General features: G+C 35.3%; 1 protein-coding gene and 1 pseudogene across 1 annotated transcript in view; one reads left to right on the top strand and one right to left on the bottom strand.

The window, feature by feature from the left end:
• Positions 1–1,209: 1,209 nt before the first annotated feature.
• TMEM232 (transmembrane protein 232) overlaps positions 1,210–19,398 on the top strand; it is a gene marked incomplete at its 5' end in the record, with an annotated part of 268,718 nt that continues 250,529 nt past the window's right edge. The window contains one exon of the mRNA XM_012473941.3: positions 1,210–1,337. Within this exon, the coding sequence (XP_012329364.2) occupies positions 1,210–1,337 (128 nt within the window). The remainder of the gene's footprint in view (positions 1,338–19,398) is intronic.
• On the bottom strand, positions 9,943–13,246 carry LOC105731970 (cell division cycle-associated protein 2-like; annotated as a pseudogene).

Genomic DNA, 19,398 nt, shown 5'->3' with positions numbered 1-19,398 from the left:
CCACAGTGGTTTGCTGTACCCATCAACCCATCATCTACATTAGGTATTTCTTTTAATGCTATGCCTCTCCTAATCCCCCACCCCCAACAGGCCATGATGTGTGATGTTCCCCTCCTTGTGTCCATGTGTTCTCGTTGATGACTGGAGTGGAGCATGCAAGGAGAGTGAGATTGGAATTTCTATCCTGCAGGCTCTCTCTTAGACGGCAACCTCAGGTTGGCTGCATTTCTTGCTTAAAGGCCAAAGCTTTTTATTAAACACAATTCCTCAATAGCTATTCTGTCTTGATCTATCTTCCTCTTCAGTCCTAAGAGTGATAATAGTTTATTTCATTCATGTCAGTCCCTGAGAACAGAACCATCTTGTTTTATATGTCTTTGGAAAGAATACCTTGATTCAGGTACCCTATTTGAGTGTGCTCTGCGTTTTCTGCCAAAACTTTGACTGATCTAATGATCAATTTTTATATTTAGCTATTTTAAAAATGAAAGGCAAAATATTGCAATGTAGATATGACTACCCTTTCATTACTTCATTTTGCTGACTCAAACTCCACTAAACACAAATAGGATATTTTAGTTTTGGTCATACACTCATAGAATATACTCAGATATGAATAAAAAGAAAAAACATTTGGGTGTAAGACAAGCAGAGGAAGCACTGTCTAAATGACAAAAAGACAGGAGATATGAAAAGGAATTTATGAGAATCTTTAAAGAACAGAAAACAGTAATATGATCACAAGTGATTACATAAAATTTCCTATTTACTAGGCAATTTATATTCCTATATAAGCAATTTACATATATTGAACTATTTATTTCTCACAAGAACTCTATGAGGAAATACTCTTCTCATACAGGTGAGGAAACTGAGGCACAGAGCACTTAGTCTGGTTGTATAGCCTATCCTCTTAGCTACCATGCCATGCTGCTCTTTCAATGGTTTTGCTGATAAAAGTGCTAAAGCATAATAAAGACTAGATATATGGATAGATACATTTATAATCGTAACTTTTTGTACTTATTTCCATAATATCCTTATAGCTTACTTATATATTTAAATTCTTCCTTAATATAGAATGTCCTTAAGCCTAACTTTAGTTCTCGCTACTTTTCCAAAAATAATAAATTTGCATAACCTGTATTGTTTGATACCGAGTACATTTGTATGCTAACATACATTTAATATTACTTTTAGAATTTATGATCTGTGAATATGCCTGTTAATAAATCACCTATGATAAATACATATGGAGGCATATCTTCCCCTTATAATGAAGAACACTGGAAATTAAATTTTCAACATTTAAGTGGAGAAAGGAGTCATAAACCAAGGTAAGCTAGAAAAAATATTATAGGACCCATATGTATTGTAGAGCATTTAGAAAATATAGAAAATTGTGAAAAATAAAAATTCACCCATAGTTTTCTAACCAAAGATTAAAATTTTAAAGTTTACTGAAGTTTTTTTTTAATAGCCTTGCTTATTGTGATTATATGCTTTCTAAAATTTTGAATTCTACATTTTTTGTTTGAAATAATGATCTATACTTGTGTTTATTTAATTCGTCATAAAAATGCGTAAATTACATGAGAAAATATTTGATAACTCCTGTATCATGAAGAATTTTATTTATTTCTAAGACGTTTGCTATTTCAAATTTCACCAAAATAGGATGTTTTTCTATATTTCAAATTGTTTCCTTGGGATAAAGTTTCTACAATGAGTGCAAGAGTAATTTAAAAGAACTTTCACAAAGACTTTATAGTCACAAATAATGTACTTTTTCTAGTTGTTTTCTGTGGTATCCTTGTCTCAATACCATAGTGACCCATATTATAAAAAAAGTGGCAGAAGAAGTTGTTATCCATCTACAGTCCTACAGAGAAGAAAATAAAATTCAATGTATTATTAAAACACTGAACAGTTTTTCTGTTATTCATATAAACATATGGAATATGTTTAATAATATGCTGAAGAAATAAGCAAAACTGGTCAGTGTATCTAAGTGGTCAAGGATGCTAGAAATAAAAAGCAACAAAACCTGAATATACAAATCATGACTAGATAATTCTGTTGCTAATAGGATGTAGGTAAACAGAAGGAAAATAATTTGTATAAAAATGTTCAGAGTAGTTTTAATTACATTTCAGAATTGAAAATAGCAAATGCTTTATAATAGAATGACTAATTCAATTAAAAGTTTCTGAATAGTAGAATACAACAGAAATGTTTATAAGAAAAAAACTGAAACAGAAATTATGTAGACAATGATTAAATCAAATGTGTATTATGGATACCAGAATTCACGAAGAATGGAGTATAATCTTTTATGTCATTTTCAGTCTACCAGATAGTTATAGACACAGTCCTAAAAAGGAGGTTAGATTCTTCATTTAAACAAATTTCAAAAGCCCTAGATCTAACAAAGTGCAATTGCTTTCTTTGCTCCAAAAATTCTCAGCCTTTTTGTTTGTTTCCTTATTTATTTATTTACTTATTTTTTTTAGAGACAAGGATACCCAGGCTGGAGTTCAGTGGTGTGATTATAGCTTACTATAACCTTGAACTCCTGGGTTCAGGTGATCCTCCTGCCTCAGCCTTCTGAGTTGCTGGCACCCCAGGCATGTGCCATTATGCTTCGCTAATTAAAAAAAAAATTTGCATGTGCGGAGATAGGGTCTTGCTTTTATGTCCAGGCTGATGCTGAATCCTGGCCTCAAGTGATTGGCCCTCCTTTTCCTCCCAAAGTGTTGGAATTACAGGCATGAGCCTCTGTGCCTGGCTCAGTTTTAAAATATGCTCATGTGTAGTATAAATCTGCATTAGGGGGGCTGATATAGTTTGGCTCTATGTCCCCATTCAAGTATCATCTTGAATTGTAATCCCCATATGTCAAATGAGGGACTTGGTAGGAGGTGATTGGATCATGGGGATGGATTTCCCCTTGCTGTTCTCATGATAGTGAGTGAGTTAGTTCTCATGAGATCTGGTTAAGTGTCTGATACTTCCCCCTTCTCAAACTCTCCTGCCACCATGTAAGAGGTGCCTTGCTTCCCCTTCCACCTCTGCCATGATTGTAAATTTCCTGAGGCCTCCCCAGCCAGGTGGGACTGTGAGTCAGTTAAACCTCTTTTGTTTATAAATTACCCAGTCTCGAGTGCTATCTTTATAGCAGTTTGAGAACAAACTAATACAGAGGCAGAGCTGGCCTTGCCAGTACTACCTATATAGCTCTTTTCGCCAGAATGAACTCATGGAACACATTTTAAGGAATATTAATTTCTGTTCAATGTCCATAATTTTTATTAGGAAAAATAACTTACCAGATGAAAATGTGGTGTTACTAGAATATTTCTTGATAATTAAAAAATTTTGTATGATTTTTAAATTTTTAAGAAATCGCTAAAAACTTAGAAAAGTATAGTGATATACACACATAGAATTTAAGATGTTGGCATATTGTTATGGGCTGAATGTGTGTGTCCCCCCAAAATTCATATGTTGAGGTCCCAACCTCAATGTGCATCATGGCTACCACAATTCATAAAGAATAGTGTATAATCTCTTATGTTATTCACAGCAAACCAGATAGTAAAAGATACTTTGCTAAAAAGAAATGGGTTAGGTTTTTTGTTTAAACAAATTTGAAAAGCCCTGGAGTTAACAAAGTGAAATTGTAACCCAAAGTGATGGTAGTAGGAAGTATGGCCTTTGGGAGGTAATTGGGCATAGATGAGGTCGTGATGGTAGAGCTCTCATGATGAGATTAGTGTCCTTACAAGAAGAGGAAGAGCTACCAGCACTTATTCTCTCCTCTGTGTGAGGATGCAGCAAGAAGGCAGCTGTATGCAAGCCAAAAACACAGCCCTCACCAATACCAGTCCATGCTGGCACCCTATCTTTGGATTTCCTAGCTTCTGGAACAAGGAGAAATAAAATGTTTAAGTCACCCAGTTTATACTGTTTTGTTATAGAAACCTCAGTACCCTGAGACACATATTATTATGTTTGTTTCAAATAATTTTCTTGAATAAAGAGTACTTCAAGAGATACAGTTTCGGCTGTTTAAACATATGTGCTTTTAACTATAGTAATTGTGGCGTATATCATTCCAATTCATTTTTCTACTTTAATATACATGAATATGAAATTGTATTTTTCACATTTATTAATGTAATTCTACATAATACATTTATTTATGACTTGACTTTTTAAAAAAATCATTGCTATGTTTTAACTTTAATCCATATTGATAATTATGTATTTTCTTTATTCATTTTAATTGCTGCACATTCTAATGTATTTTCTTTACTTACTTTATTGTTTTCTGTATTTTTGACAATTAAATCAATGCCATAGTGAAAATCATTGCACATTTCTCCTTGTGTATCTGTGCAAGTATTTATTTTTTATTTTGCTATTTTTATTTTTAGAGATAGGGTCTGACTCTGTCTTCCAGGCTGGAGTGCAGTGATGTAATCCTAGCTCACTATAGTCTTGAATTCCTGGTCTCAAGAGATCCTCCTGCTTCAGCCTCTGGAGTAGCTGGAATCACAGGAACATGTCATCATACCTGGATAATTAAAAAAAATATTTTTGTAGAGATGAATTTTGCTTTGTTGCTGAGGCTGCTTTCAAACTCCTGACCTCAAATGGCTCTCACACCTTGGCCTCCCTAAGTGCTGGGGTTATAGACATGAGCCGTTGTGCCCAGCCAAGTATAATTTTTGATTTATTATTTTTCAAAATTTACTTGATGCTTTCTATGGGTCTCCAAAGTATCTCAATCTATACACACACACACACACACACACACACACACACACACCCCTTATCTTCACTAACACCTAACAGATCAATTTGGGTAGACTTAACATTTTTATCATAACCATATTAAAATTTAGAAACATGGTATATCTCTCCATATATTTAGTTATTTATAAAATTTTCTCAATATGGTTTTAGTGTTTTTTTCATATGGATATCATCTTAGATTTCTTAATTTTTGCTAATATAATAGGTCAAAGGTGACACGTTTCAAAACTAATTTTTCAAGATCCCTAATAACTATGAGGTTAAACATCTTTTTATGTTTGTTGCTATTAGAGTTACTTACATGTGTTGTCTTATTAACATGTTGGTTTTACTAAATATTTATTATAAATTCTCCCAAGGTGTGACTTATCCTTTAACTTTGTTTTTGTTATGCCTTTAATTATATGGAAGTCTTAAAAATGTTACAGTTATTATGTTTTTAAGATTCATTAAGGTTGTTGAGTTTAGCTATATTATTTTTACTGCTTATTTATTCATTTCACTGGTGTATTTTATTGACATATTGCAAATTATCCATTAATTCTGTTATTTTGGATATTTCAATTATTTTCGGTTTATGGTTATTATGAACAATGTTACATACATTCCTGTATGGGCATCATGGCATACATCTTAATGTACAAACTTTTGAGTGGAATTGCTGGGTCAGAGGATATGTATATAAAATTTAGTGACTAGAAATTATTAATTTTTGTAAAGTCAAATATGTTAATATTTTATGATTAGCCTTTTTTTTTTTGTATTTTGATTAAAAAACCTTTCCCAACCACCAGATCATGTAGATGGTCTTGTATATTATTTTCTAAAAACCTTATTTTCTCTTTCATGTCTATAATTTATGTGGAAATTTTTGTGAATAATATTGAGCACAAGTATGATTTTCTTTTTAAGATGTGCATACTCAATTCATCAATACCACATAAGGAAAAAAAATTATTGTATAACTTAGGCATTCACATGTAATTGATATGGTTATCTTCTCTATATGCTGTTTCACTGGCCCATTTGTCTGTTTCCACAGCAACACCGCACTGACTTAATTACTATGGTTTAGTAATAACATTTAATAGTCAATATGGTAGATTTTTCCAAACTTGTTTTTATTCAGTGGTATCTTGCATATTAATTTTGAAACCAGCTTGTCATATTTTGTTTTCAAAAACTTGCAGGGAGTTTTTAATTGGATTTTTCAGAATCTATAAATCAATTTGGGGAGACAACATCTTTATCACAACCGTATTCTAATTTACAAACATGGTATATTTCTCCATTTATTTAGTTATTTATAAAATTTTCTCAATACAGTTTTAGTGCTTTTTTCATGTGGGTATTGTCCATCATTCTCATAGCAGTATTGTCAACAGAGGCATTGTTAGATTTATTTCTATGTATTTACTATTTTTGATGCCATTTATAAATTATATGCATATATAGATTTCTAAAATTTATATTTTCTTTTACCAGAAAAAAGTAAATTATTACTCATTGATTTTACATACACAAATATGACTAAATTTTCTTATTAATTCTGCATATCTTCATCTCAATCTTGTTTTAAAAGTAATATTCTAAGCATTTGACTGACAAGGGACTATGAACCAGAATATATAAAGAACTCAAACATCCTAATAACAAAATCCCAAATAATCTAATTGAAATATGAACAAAAGATCTGAATAGACATTTCTCAAAAAAAGATATAAAATGGCCAATAGATATATGAAAAAATTCTCAACATCACTAATCATCAGAGAAATGTAAATTAAAACAACAATGATACATTATGTCACCCCAGCTAAACTGTCTTTTATTAGAGAGACAGTAATGGATGCTGGTGAGGATGTAGAGAAAGGGGAATGCTCCTACAGTGTTGGTGGGAATGTAACTTAGCATAGCCATTATGGAAAACAGTATGGAGGTTCCTCAGAAAACCAAAAATAGAATTGTCATTTGATCCCATAATCTCACTGTCGGATATGTGTCCAAAAGAAGGGAAATCAGCATATTAAAGAGATATCTGGGCCAGAGGTGGTGGCTTGCTGGGCACCTATTATCCCAACACTTTGGAAGGTCAAGATGGGTAGATTTCTTGGCCCAGAAGTTTGAGACCAGCCTGGGTAACATGGTGAAACCTGCCTCTACAAAAAATACAAAAATTAGCCAGGCACAGTGGTGTGCATCTGTAGTCCCAGCTACCTGAAAAGCTCAGATGGGAGGCTTGAACCCTGGAGGCAGAGGTTGCAGTGAGCAAAGATTGCACCACTGCATTCCAGCCTGGGCCACAGAGCAAGACCGTGCCTCAGAAAAAGAAACAATAAAAGAGATGTCTGTTCTCTCATATTCATTGTAGCATTATACACAATAGCTAAGATATAGAATCAATCTAAGTGTCCATGCATGTTAAATAGATAAAGAAAATGTGATATATATGCCCAATGGAATATTATTAAACCATAAAAGAATAAAATCCTGTCACTTGCAACAACATAGGTAGAACTAGAAGACATTATGTTAAGTAAAATAATTCAGGCACAGGAAACAAATACCACTGTTGCCACTCATATGTGGATACTAAAATAAATTGATCTCTTAAAGGTAAAGAGTAGAATGATGGTTTCCAGAAACTGGGAAGGGTAAAGGGTTGGGGAAGAAGAGAGGTTGGTTAATGGGGACAACATACAGTTAGACAGAAGGAATAAGAGCTAGTGTTTAAGAGCACGATAGGGTGACTATACTTAACAAAAATTTATTGTCTATTTCAAAATTACTAAAAGAGTGGTATTGCAATCTTCCTAACACAAATAAATGATAAATGCTTGAGATGATGGATATTTCAATTACCTTGGCTTGATAATTAAATATTGTATGCTTGTATCAAAATATCACAAGTATCCCAAAAATATGTACAACTATCTATGTTTCCACAAATCATTAAAAATAAAAAAAAATCAAAAAGTAAATCTAAGCATGCTTGTTTTTGAAAAAGTATAACTTTTTTTTGTCAAACTTCATCTGGTATTCTACCTTAAGTTTTTTTTACTTTACCTCCACTAGACTTTATTACCATTTTAAATAATCAGTGTTTCTTTTTATTTCATTTCCTGCTTACCACTTTCATTACTTTTTAGCTCTTCTTTCTTCTTAGGCCTTATTTCTGGACTTGTTTCTCATTTGCCTGCTGTAAGATTTTTTGAATTTTCCTTACTTAGATTTTTGTTGTTGACAACAGACAAATTTTGTTGTTTTTGTCAACAACAAAAATCTCAGGTTTTGTCTGAATATATCTTTTTTTCTTATTACTGAAAAATGTTTAAAACTAAACATAAAAATGTCTTTGCCAAATTAATTACTTTTATTCTTTTTTCCTCTAGAACACTGTTGTTATTACTTCACTGTCTTACAATTTCCATTATTGCTGTTGAGAAGTTAGTTGAAATTTTAATGTCATTTCTTTAAGATTATTTTGGCTTCCTTCCCCCAGACCTGGCAATTTTAAGTTTCTTATTGTCTTCTGTATTCTTAAGTTTTACTGTGATGTGTCAGAATATAATTTTAAAACTTGTCTTACTTAGATTTGGTGGAACTTTTTGAATCTGTGAATATATGTTTCTTTCATCATTCCTGAAAAATTATTGGGTATTATTTAACCAGATATTGCCTTGACAACCCGTTTTTTTCTTTCTCTTTTTCTCAGACTGTTATTAAGTCTGTTACATCTTTTACTCTTTCTTCCCCCTTTTCCAATTTTTTTCTCTTTCTACTGCATTTTGAAAATTTTTTTCCAACCTGTGATTTGTCTTTCATGTGACTAATTTTCCCATTCTGAAATCTATCCATTGAATTATAAAATTATATCTTAGATTTAGTAATTTATTTAGTTTTCTTCAAATCTGTTATGTAAACTAAACATTTCTGGTTCCTTCAAGGTATTTTTAAGCATGTGGTGGGATGAGCATGATAATTTTATAATTTGTGTCTGATTGTTTCAGTGACTGGAGTCTTAGTAGGTTTGTTATTTCTGCTTATTCTCATTTCTCCCATATTTTTCCTTGTATCTTGTCATTACTCACTTTCTCTTGGATGGAAAATATTTCTGCATGTTTTTTGAAAGCTAGGAGAAATGCGTCCTCCTCCAGAGAATCTTTGCATTCTCTTCTCTGCCAGGCACCTGTAAATGTACCAGTGTGGGACAACTGAAACTTAATTCACTGCCTGAGTTTTCTTGGCCAACAATCAGTTTGTCTAGAGTGTAAATCTGGGTTGGGACCAATATTCTCAGCAACAGTTCTTTTTTCTTTTCCATTCTCATTCTTTTTCTACTAGACACCAAGGTAGCCTTCTATGTGTCTTCCTGAGGTTAGGAAGAGTGGATCTTGCAAGACACTATATACTTTGTGAAGATAATCCTAAAGGAAACTACGCTACAATTATTATTATTAATTGATCCGTTGACACCTACTTTGGTCACTCAGACTTGACTACTTTCCCTAACACCTGTATCTCTACTTGAATTAGCTGATTTACAGCGTTCTCTGGCAAAAATATATATTGTGGGAAGAAAATAAGCATGTGTGTGGTTCTATTCCATTTTCTTTTTTGAGGTATTGTTGCCCTTACGTTTCCGGTGAGCTCTTCCCCAAGAAGGGATGTCCTTGCTTTCATCAAACCTTTCTTTGTGGCTTCAGTGAAAGATTAACCTATTGTCAAAAAGAAATTCATATGCATGGTTGTAACATGAATCTATTAGACTCATTTACTTTTACTTTCATTGGCTAATGGGAGAAAGACAAAGATGAACTTTGAAGCCAAAGAATGAAGGCAATTTGTCCATCTTCGGTAGTTAAATACATCAATTTGGGTACTGTTGCCTATGCCTACTAATTAACCCTCTTGGGATTAATAATTACATTTCACAAGAGAGGATGTTACGCTTTAGAAGTTAAGTTGTTTCTTTTTTGTTGTTGTTTCAACTCAAATGAGTTTATTTATTGGGAACTTTTGAAACACTGAGGTTGAACAGAGGATGGGAACTAGACAGATCATTTCAGCATAGATGGTTAACACTTTCCCTCTTGCCACAGGCTCTGCAGGAAATGTCAGTTATTGCTTTCTTTCTCCGCTATGCTCAATCCTTTCCAAGGCAGTCAGAGAGCTCTCTCCCTTCCCATTGAGAGAGGATCTTCTCTGGTAGCCTTTGGACTGGGAAGTGGCTTTAGTATTTGCAAATGTAGATGCACAGAAGCTCTTCCTCCTCTTACCAGGTTCATCAGAAAACCAGCAGCAGGGCCCTGGCTGTTTTCTTGATCTGAGATGGGAGGTGCCATCCCTGGTTTTGTCTGGAGGACAGTTTCTTTTCTGGGAGACATACTATCAAAATCACTGCTGTCAAAAGTACATATTGTTCTTTTGGCTTTGTGGGAAGTGAAAGGAAGTGGAAGTGAAATCCACAAAGCCCTTCATTTTCCAAACCTTTCTGTAGCCTCATGCTACGTCACACTGTGATTTCACTATTCCTCCTCTGAAAGGTTTGTTCAATGGTGTCGGACAAATCTTTACATAGTTCAGAATTTTCTAAACTAATTTCTAAAGAGCTGCTCACACTGTAGGAGGGTGTGTGATTTCCATTTTTTCCAAATGTAAACTTTGACCATCAGAATAATACATGGAGCGTCTTCTATGTTTCCTGTCTCTGCAACTCATAACGCTGCTACTTTCCATGGGTATTCTTCCCAAATCCTCACTTTGGCTTTTAGATTCTTTCATATTTTCAATTAAGACATCTCCTAAACAATGACAGTCTTTTTGTGAGTTAGGCATTAAATGACTGCATTGCAGTTTTCCTTCTGCAGCTACTAAGAAGTCATCTTGTCTTTCACACTTTATGTTTAGATCTGGTGAAATTTTAAAGATTTGACAAAGGTTTTCTGCGTTTTGAACAGTAGCAGCAAATTCTTGACCCTGCTGCAGGATCAGAGCAGGTTTGGGACTCTCTAATGCCATGTGTTCTGTTACAGAAGCACAAGAAACAGGACCCTCAGTTCTAGCTTCAGGTTCATTTTCACTTTCCGACTTATTTTTTGCTTTTGGAATATTTTTATTGTCATCAATGTTCATCATATTTGTATTTGGATCTTCATCAGAAGTAGCATTACCAAGCGATGAGGAACTTTTTATATATGAGGAGAATTCAGACACATTATAGCTACCAAAGCCTTGATGCATATGCAAATCTGGGTCCTGAGGCAAAAGATCCTTTCTTTTCACTGGATTTTTAGGAGCCTTCACTTCTTCCACTTTGCCATTTGATTTGAAATAACCTGAACCCAGTCTTTGGACGCTTGGAACTGAAGGTGTCATCTCAGAGACTTCAGGCAGCTTAGGAATAGGACTGACCGGGCGCGGTGGCTCATGCCTGTAATCCCAGCACTTTGGGAGGCTGAGGCGGGTGGATCATGAGGTCAAGAGATCGAGATCATCCTGGTCAACATGGTGAAACCCCGTCTCTACTATAAATACAAAAAATTAGCTGGGCATGGTGACGCGTGCCTGTAATCCCAGCTACTCAGGAGGCTGAGGCAGGAGAATTGCCTGAACCCAGGAGGTGGAGGTTGTGGTGAGCCGAGATCACGCCATTGCACTCCAGCCTGGGTAACAAGAGCGAAACTCCATCTCAAAAAAAAAAAAAAAAAAAAAAGGAATAGGGCTGAAGAGGGGCTTCTTAGAAGGAAGGTCTCTTCCCCGATATAAAAACTTCTGAACACTTTTCTTTACCTTTCCTTTCCTTCTTTCTGTAACTTTTTAAAACCTGATTCTTAGGAAGTGCTCCTTTGTACACTTTGTTTCTTGAGACTTCCTCCTGTTATTTTTTTTTTTTCTTTACAAGGCTGAGCTTCTGTATTTAGTAAGTTGCAAACACTCTCTTCTACAAAACTGACTAACTGATTTCTTCTGTTAGATGATATTTTCTCATGGTTATTTGAAGAACTAAAGGTATCAGTGCCGAACGAGTCTCAGAGATTGATGCTTTATTAGGAGAACTCAGAACAGCAGATGAAATCGAAGTGCTTCTATGTTTTCAAGATTCTCTCCTTTGTTGTCAAAATCTGGCTGAGATAATGGCTCAGGAACTGGTGACTGTTCAAGCAGCAGGGAACTGAGACCGCTGAAGTCCTTTTTACAAATGTGTTCCTCCTTTACACAATGGACTATTTGCTGGCAAAGATTCATCAAACACTTCCGGGCTTCACTTCTCTCCAAAAGTAACTCTCTTCCTCTTCCTCATATTTGGGAAGGCCAGTGCTTCCAACTTTTCTTCATCTTCCACTTCTCTATCTTTGCAACAGTTTGCGAGATTTGAGATTATGCTCGGGCGAGTCCCATCATCATCATCACAGAAGTTGTTACAGTGTTCCTATAAGCTCTCTAGATACATCTTAACAGAGGGTTTCTTCAGAACAGAGAGAAGTACAAAGGTCTCAGGGGAGGGAAGGTCCTTCCTGCACACTGGAGTAGCTGGTGCCTTGACATCAGGAACTGTGTCTGAGCTCACTTCTGCTGTGAACATGTCAGGTGAAATGGCGTCACTTGATCCTTATGCAGTCAGCAATCTTGAGTGCATTTGAAGTCTCTGTGAGCTCTGAAAGGGGAAAACTTTTCAACTAAAAATCCAGACTGTGTTGAACCAGGTTTAGACGATTTATCAGAAAGATCTGCAGAAGTTTCAACTGCACATCTGTCTGAATCATCATCGAATATCTGGAGATCAATTGCTTTTCCTTCAGAATCCGTTAGATTTTCATCAAAGTCCCTCTGATAGGATATTCCGTGACGTTTGGAGGACAACACTGCAGGGAACCCAGACTGCTGGTATGCACTAAGACCTGCCTTTCTGGTCAAGTCTGTCACCTCGGACACCCTGCCTGCCTGTGAGAATTCTGGACGGCCGGTCATTTTCTCGTTTTTCCTTATGGAGTGAAAAGCTGACTGGAAGGCGGATATTCATTCTCTTAAAGCATTAACATTTCGATACAGTGCAGGGCTGCCCTGGGAAGGAGATTTCCTACCATTCTTTATATTTTGCTGCTGAGCGATGAAACGAATCAGATGATTTGTGAGAGCCCTGCACCCCAACTGCAGAACGTCATCTGAATTTTTTAAGGTAGGATGATGACTTTCCTGCAGAATTCCTAACAAAGCTTTCGGTGTAATTCCCAATTGCTCTATGGTTACTGTGGAAAAGTTCAAAGGCGATTTAAAAGTATCTGGTATGCAAGGATTAGGAGGTAATTTGTCATGCTTCTGATGAGTTAATCTTCCCAGTTCCCAAAATGAAAGCGGCGTTCCCAGCATTATTCATTGCAGACTCCTTGGTTCCAGGGGGCTTATCTTTTGAATTGGCATCCATCGGGAGAGTCTCGCGGAGTCAGAAGTTTCGTTGTTTCTAAGTGGGCTTCTTACAGACAACCTTGAAAAGATCATGACTGTTGGCCGGGCACGGTGGCTTACGCCTGTAATCCCAGCACTTTGGGAGGCTGAAGCTGGCAGATCACCAGAGGTCGGCAGTTTGATACCCGCCTGACCAACATGGAGAAACCCTGTCTCTACTAAAAATACAAAATTAGTCAAGCATGGTGGCTGCATGCCTGTAATCCCAGCTACTCGGGAGGCTGAGACAGGAGACTCGCTTGAACCCAGGAGACAGAGGTTGCAGTAAGCCGAGATCGTGCCATTGCACTCCACCGTGGGCAACAAGAGTGAAACTCTATCTGGAAAAAAAAAAAAAATCATGACTGTTACCAAATGCAGAATAGAATGTTTTCAAGTATAAGAGCAATCATTTAGAAAAAGAAGTAGGCTTTTATTCTTGAAAATATTTTTAGCCTTCAATTTTCTTCTAAATGGCTCTCTCCTCAAAATTCAGTGGGTGTCAGCAGTCTTCTCTATTCTCTTTAGGGTTTTCTTTACTGATAACTACTAAGAAGGAGGGCTTGCATTTCCAAAGCTTAAGACAATATTCCATTTGCTAAGACTGAAACAAACGTAAAAGCTAAAGAAACACAAAGACAATAAAAGAACATATCAAACCATAGATATTTTTTGAAATGAAATGAGGATTGTATTTCTGGTTTCATACCATAAAACCTTTGTATATCTATAATGTGATGATGCTGTAATCAATCATGTGGGTATCAGGATGACAGGATATTTCCAGTGTCTGACTTCAAAAGCTCAGACCCCAAATCAGTGAGTCAGAAATGGCAAATTCAGGGGCAGTATTCATAGAATAAATTTCTGCAGATGTTCATATAACCTACTCTTTATTTATGCCCTTCTGATTAATAAATCTGTCCCTGAATTCCTCAAACATTCAAATGTAATATACACACCAAAAAGAGCCAGACCTTCCTTTCATTCTGCTGGTACTTCTGGTCTTTAGAAGAAGCCATATTAATTGTTATTTGAAATTTCTATATCAATTCCATTTTTTTACCTTCTCATAGTACCAAATGTATAAAAAGAGTAGTCAATATTTAATATTTTCATTTCTTTTTTTAAGCCGGGTATTGATTAGCACCCTAAAATCTGGATTCTGTTTTTCTCTAGTGAAACTGCTGTCTTAAAGATCTTCACCACTTTAAACATTTATTATTTCTTTGTGGTGACAACATTCAAAATCTTTTCTTCTGGTTGTCTTAAAATATTCAATACATTGTTATTTACTATAGTCACTCTACTCTGTAATAGAACACTAAAACATATTCTTCTAAACCGTAACTTTGTTAAGTTACCTCTCCTGGTTCCCCCCAACCTCCACCCTCCCCAGACTTTGGTAACAGCAATTCTACTCTATAATTCTATGAAATAAACTTTTTAATATTCCACATGTGAATGAGATCATGTGGTATTTATCTTTCTGTGCTTTAACATAGTGTTATTCAGGTTCAGGTTCATCTATGTTATTGCAAATAACAGGATTTCATTCTGTTTTATGGCTTTATAGTATTCTGCTACACACACTCACATACACACAGTTATCTATCCATTCATCATTAGATGGGCATATAGGTAGATTCTATATCTTGGCTACCATGAATACTGCTGCAATAAACATGGGTATGTAGATGTCTCTTCCACATACCGATTTCATTTTCTTTGGATATATACCTAGTAATGGGATTGCTAGATTATATGGCGATTCTATTTTTAGTTTTTGAGAAACCTCCATAGTGGAGGTCATTATGGCTGTGCTAACTTACATTCTCACCAACAATGTGTGAGTTTTTTTTTCTCCTCACCATTTGTTACTGTCGATAATAGCCATCCTAGCTGGGATGAGGTGGCTTTCAATGTTGTCACCACAAAGAAAAGATAAATATTGAAAGTGATAGATGTGGCAATTACCCCAATTTTATCATTAGGCTATGTACACATGCACTGAAACATCACATTTTATCCAATTATTAGGTGTCGATTATAAATAAAAAATTGAATTTAAAAAAGTCACAATTTTGAAATATTAACTCTAATGATCTTCTTTTTGTATTTAGTCTTGATATTTCTGTGGATGTACATTTTCCATTATTGTCTTTATCTTTAATGTATTCTTTGATATCTCAGTCTAGGATGCCAGTTTGTATGAAACAGGCATGCATTCAAACTAACTCATGCAAAAAAAAATTAACATAGGGATATAAGGCTGTGTTAATGGAACTTGAGAGCAGAAGGTATAGCTAGGACATTTTCTTTCATTCAGTACTCTTAACATATGTGGAGATAAATGGCCAGCTTGGCTGATACAGTCTACATGTATGCTGTAATAAAATTGAAAAGGACAACTCTAGACTTACATCAGTAAATCATTCAGCAAACCTTGACTAGGGGCTACAATGGTGAACATGCAGCTTTCTGAAATTGGAGGTGCTTTGTTATTTGTTGTCTTGAAAAAGCTGTCAGCAAAAGCCACAGGTTTTGACACTACATGACCTTTCAGTTCTAATCTCAACCATTTAAAGTATCGTTTTATTTAAAATCCTTAGAAAGAGTACTGAATTTGTCTAGCTGCCATCAGATGTCTACTGTGACAAAATCAGCAATGGCTAGGGGGCATGAGGTTATATGGCACTTATATAGAACTTAGGCCCCAATGCAGCAGGGACTTCAATAATGAACAATTTTCAGAGAAGGAATTTGCACCCCATGTTATATATACATCTGAATTCCATTGTAGTTCTTTCCTGAATCTCCTGTCATATTTACTGTTTCTTCTTTCCCTGTTGCCGCCTAACTTAGATTTATCAAACAAGAACTTTCCTTTGATTATTTTGTTTTTCCTTAATATTCTTCCTCTTAAAATCTTAAGGCTTTGATTATCATTGATATGTAGGTGAATATGAAATATTTATTTCCAGATCTTATCCAGTTCCTAATGCTTGACTCACAAGTCCTTTTGGATTATAAACTTTTCCACCTGGATGTCTCATAGGTAAATCATCCTCACTATGTCCTGAATGGCACAGATCATCTGCTCAGATTCCTTTCGTCCGGTTCTCTTGATGTCATCTTCCTGCTTCCAGTCATGTGGGCCAAAAACATTGAGCTTATCTGTATGTTTGGCATCATGATTTCTCATATCCCATTATTTATCAAGCCTTATTGATTTAGCTAGACCAATTTTAACTTGATTTAGCTTGACCTCCACCTAATCTCTAAATTCTGGGTGATCATGTGCCCAGGAAAAAGCAGAGAAAGAACTTTGAAAGGACAACTGCTATTCTGTCCTTTCCAGTTCCTGCCTGTGCTTCAAGGCTCACATGAGATTTCCACAAAGAAGCTTTTTCCGAATCTAACCAAAAAGAGTAATGCTTACAACTAACAGTTTTCCAGCACTGAATATATGCCAGGAACTAGGCTGTGTGGCTTGATTTGATGCCTTCCAAAATTCTGCAAGATCTTTTCACTATTTCTACAGATGGAAAATTATAACTCCCACAGATTAAGTGATTCAGCAAAGATTACAGGACTTGGAAGAGCTGGAATCATGCTCTCTACTTCTAAACTCCCACAGAATTTTATTTCTTTTTTAAAGAACATCTCCTTATGTTGTATCACTGTGAGGTGTATCACTGTAAGGTGTCTCACTTCCCTCCCAGAATGGGAACTTCCTGAGGCCAGGGCTAATTTCTCTTCTAGCAGTCATGGTATCTAGCAAAATATTTTGTATGTCGGTGGCTTTCATTAAATATTCATTGAACAAATGACTTGTCAGCTAAAAAAATTTCTGAATTCAAAGATAATGTAAATACAGTCAGTTTGGATGGAGTGTCTATTTAACCAGGAGACTTTAGTATAAATATTTTATAAATAAAATTAGAATGATGATCTTTATTTACTGGCTGTTCCACAGGACTGTGCTTACATATTCTTAGTGAAATCCTTTGATATTTCAGAGAAATTGGAATGTGTGAAGCTGAAGTCTTTTTTTTAAAATGCATGTATTTATTTTTTAAACTTTTCTTTTACTTCTTACCATGTGTTATATGTGTCACTAAATAAGTGTTGTTTTTTTTTTTGCAATAATGTCTATTGTGATGGGCAGGAATTGGTTAAAAATAGCTATATTTATTTCTTACTAAATATTTATTAACAAGATCTGTAGGAGAACAATTAAAGGACTCAGGATCTATATAGAAAGTCAAACATAATTAGCTTTCTATGTTTTCAGTGATGTGCTACAAGGCATAATCCATATTGAAAATGTTTGACAAAAGTAAAATTATTATACAATGTAGTTTGAGCACAGAAATTGAATTAGATATTATTTTCATCCTAAGCCTGTACTTTACTTTAGAAATAAAGTGATATAACTATATTTTCCCTAAAGCCTATGAAAAAGCTGAGATAAACTATCTAATTTCAGAAAATATATTTTTAATTTGTATTTGAAAACTTGAAGTGTGTGTGTGTGTGTGTGCACGCGCTTGTGTGTATTTGGGGGTTGTCTGTGGTTGGTCATGGGGAAATCTAATTGGATCAAATTTACTATTATTTTAAAAGAAGAATGAATTGCACATTATTATACTATAAGTCATTCTTAGAGATCTTAGAAAAATAGCTAAATGCAAAGACTTTGAGTCAGACAGTTTATTTCAAATTTGGCTCAGTTTACTTTTAAGATATACCCTTGGTGTGATACTTAACCTCTCTCAGCCTCCTATTTCTTCTTGTAAAACAAAGAAAGTACATTTTATACATTTCAAGCAGTATATATGAAGCAAACACCAGATGTTAATTAAGCAAATTGTATATACAACAGTAAAAAGAAACTTAAGCAACTAATGTTACATCAAGGAACATAAGACAGGTACATTCATATCAAATTATGTTACAGATTTTTATAGGATTTAGAGTTAGACTTGAGATGAGTTTCTGGCCTCTTGTAATTATGTGATCTGAGGCGTAGTTTCTTCAAGTCCACTGCCTCCACCACCTGCCCCTACCCTGGCAACCAAGTCAACATGCTCTAATTCTTGTCATTCTGTCACACACTCCTGCTGGTGCCCCTGTTCCTGCTCTTACCCACTTGTTCTCAGAACAGCAGCCTGAGTGATCTTTTAAGAATGTTAATAAAATTGTGTCATGCTCCGATTTTAATCCGGTAATATCTTTTCATTACATTCAGAGTAAAATACAAACTCTACCCCATGGTTAAGAGAGAACTAGTCCCCAGCCTCCTCTTTGATCTCATCAATCTCTTTTCTTTTTTTCTTCCCTCCCTCCTCCCCGTCCCTCCCTCTGTCCTATTCCTCCCTCCGTCCCTCCTTTCCTCCCTCCCTTCCTCCTTCCCTCCCTCCCTTCTTCCTTCCTTCCTTCCCTCCTTCCCTCCTTTCCTTATTCCCTCCTTTCCCTCTCTCTCTTCTTTTTCTAAGTCTCTTTTCTTTGTCTTTTGCTTTCTGTCTCTTTCTCATTTCAACTCAAATGTCTCTTCCTCAAGATGTTCCCTGACTGCTCCATGCAAAGTCTCATCTTCCCTGATAGTCTTTTCCACATCACTTTAGTTAAATTTTCACAGCATGGATCACTTTCAGAAATCACCATGTTGATATATGGTGTTCTTGGTATATTCTCTCCCAAAACAGTATAAGACCCATGAGACAAGTGACTGCATATCAGATTTTGATTCACTTCTGTTTTGTGTCCTCTTGCCTAGCAGAATGCTTGACTCACAGCAGAGACTCAATTAATATAGAATCAATCAATGAATCAGCAAATGACTGGGGTGAGTTCTATCTTGAAGTGATGTTTTTCATCACCTTCTATTTTTTGTCAACATTTCTTTTTGTAAAACACATTCATTGTTTAGAACAGTTTTAGATACATAAGAAGATAGTACAGAGAGTTTCCATGTACCCTGCACTCAGTTTCTCCTATTGCTAACATCCTACATTAGTATGGTACATTTGTCACAGTATTGAACCATATTAATACATTATTATTAAGGACCATATTTTATTCATGTTTTTCTAGTTTTTACCTAATTTCTTTTTTCTGTTCCGGGAT

The sequence above is a fragment of the Aotus nancymaae genome, unplaced genomic scaffold, assembly GCF_030222135.1.
Source record: "Aotus nancymaae isolate 86718 unplaced genomic scaffold, 86718_ANA_hifiasm-v0.15.2.pri h1tg000014l, whole genome shotgun sequence".
Lineage (NCBI taxonomy): Eukaryota > Metazoa > Chordata > Mammalia > Primates > Aotidae > Aotus > Aotus nancymaae.
Note: the sequence above shows the minus strand (reverse complement) of the source record. Positions and strands in the feature narration are given on the sequence as shown.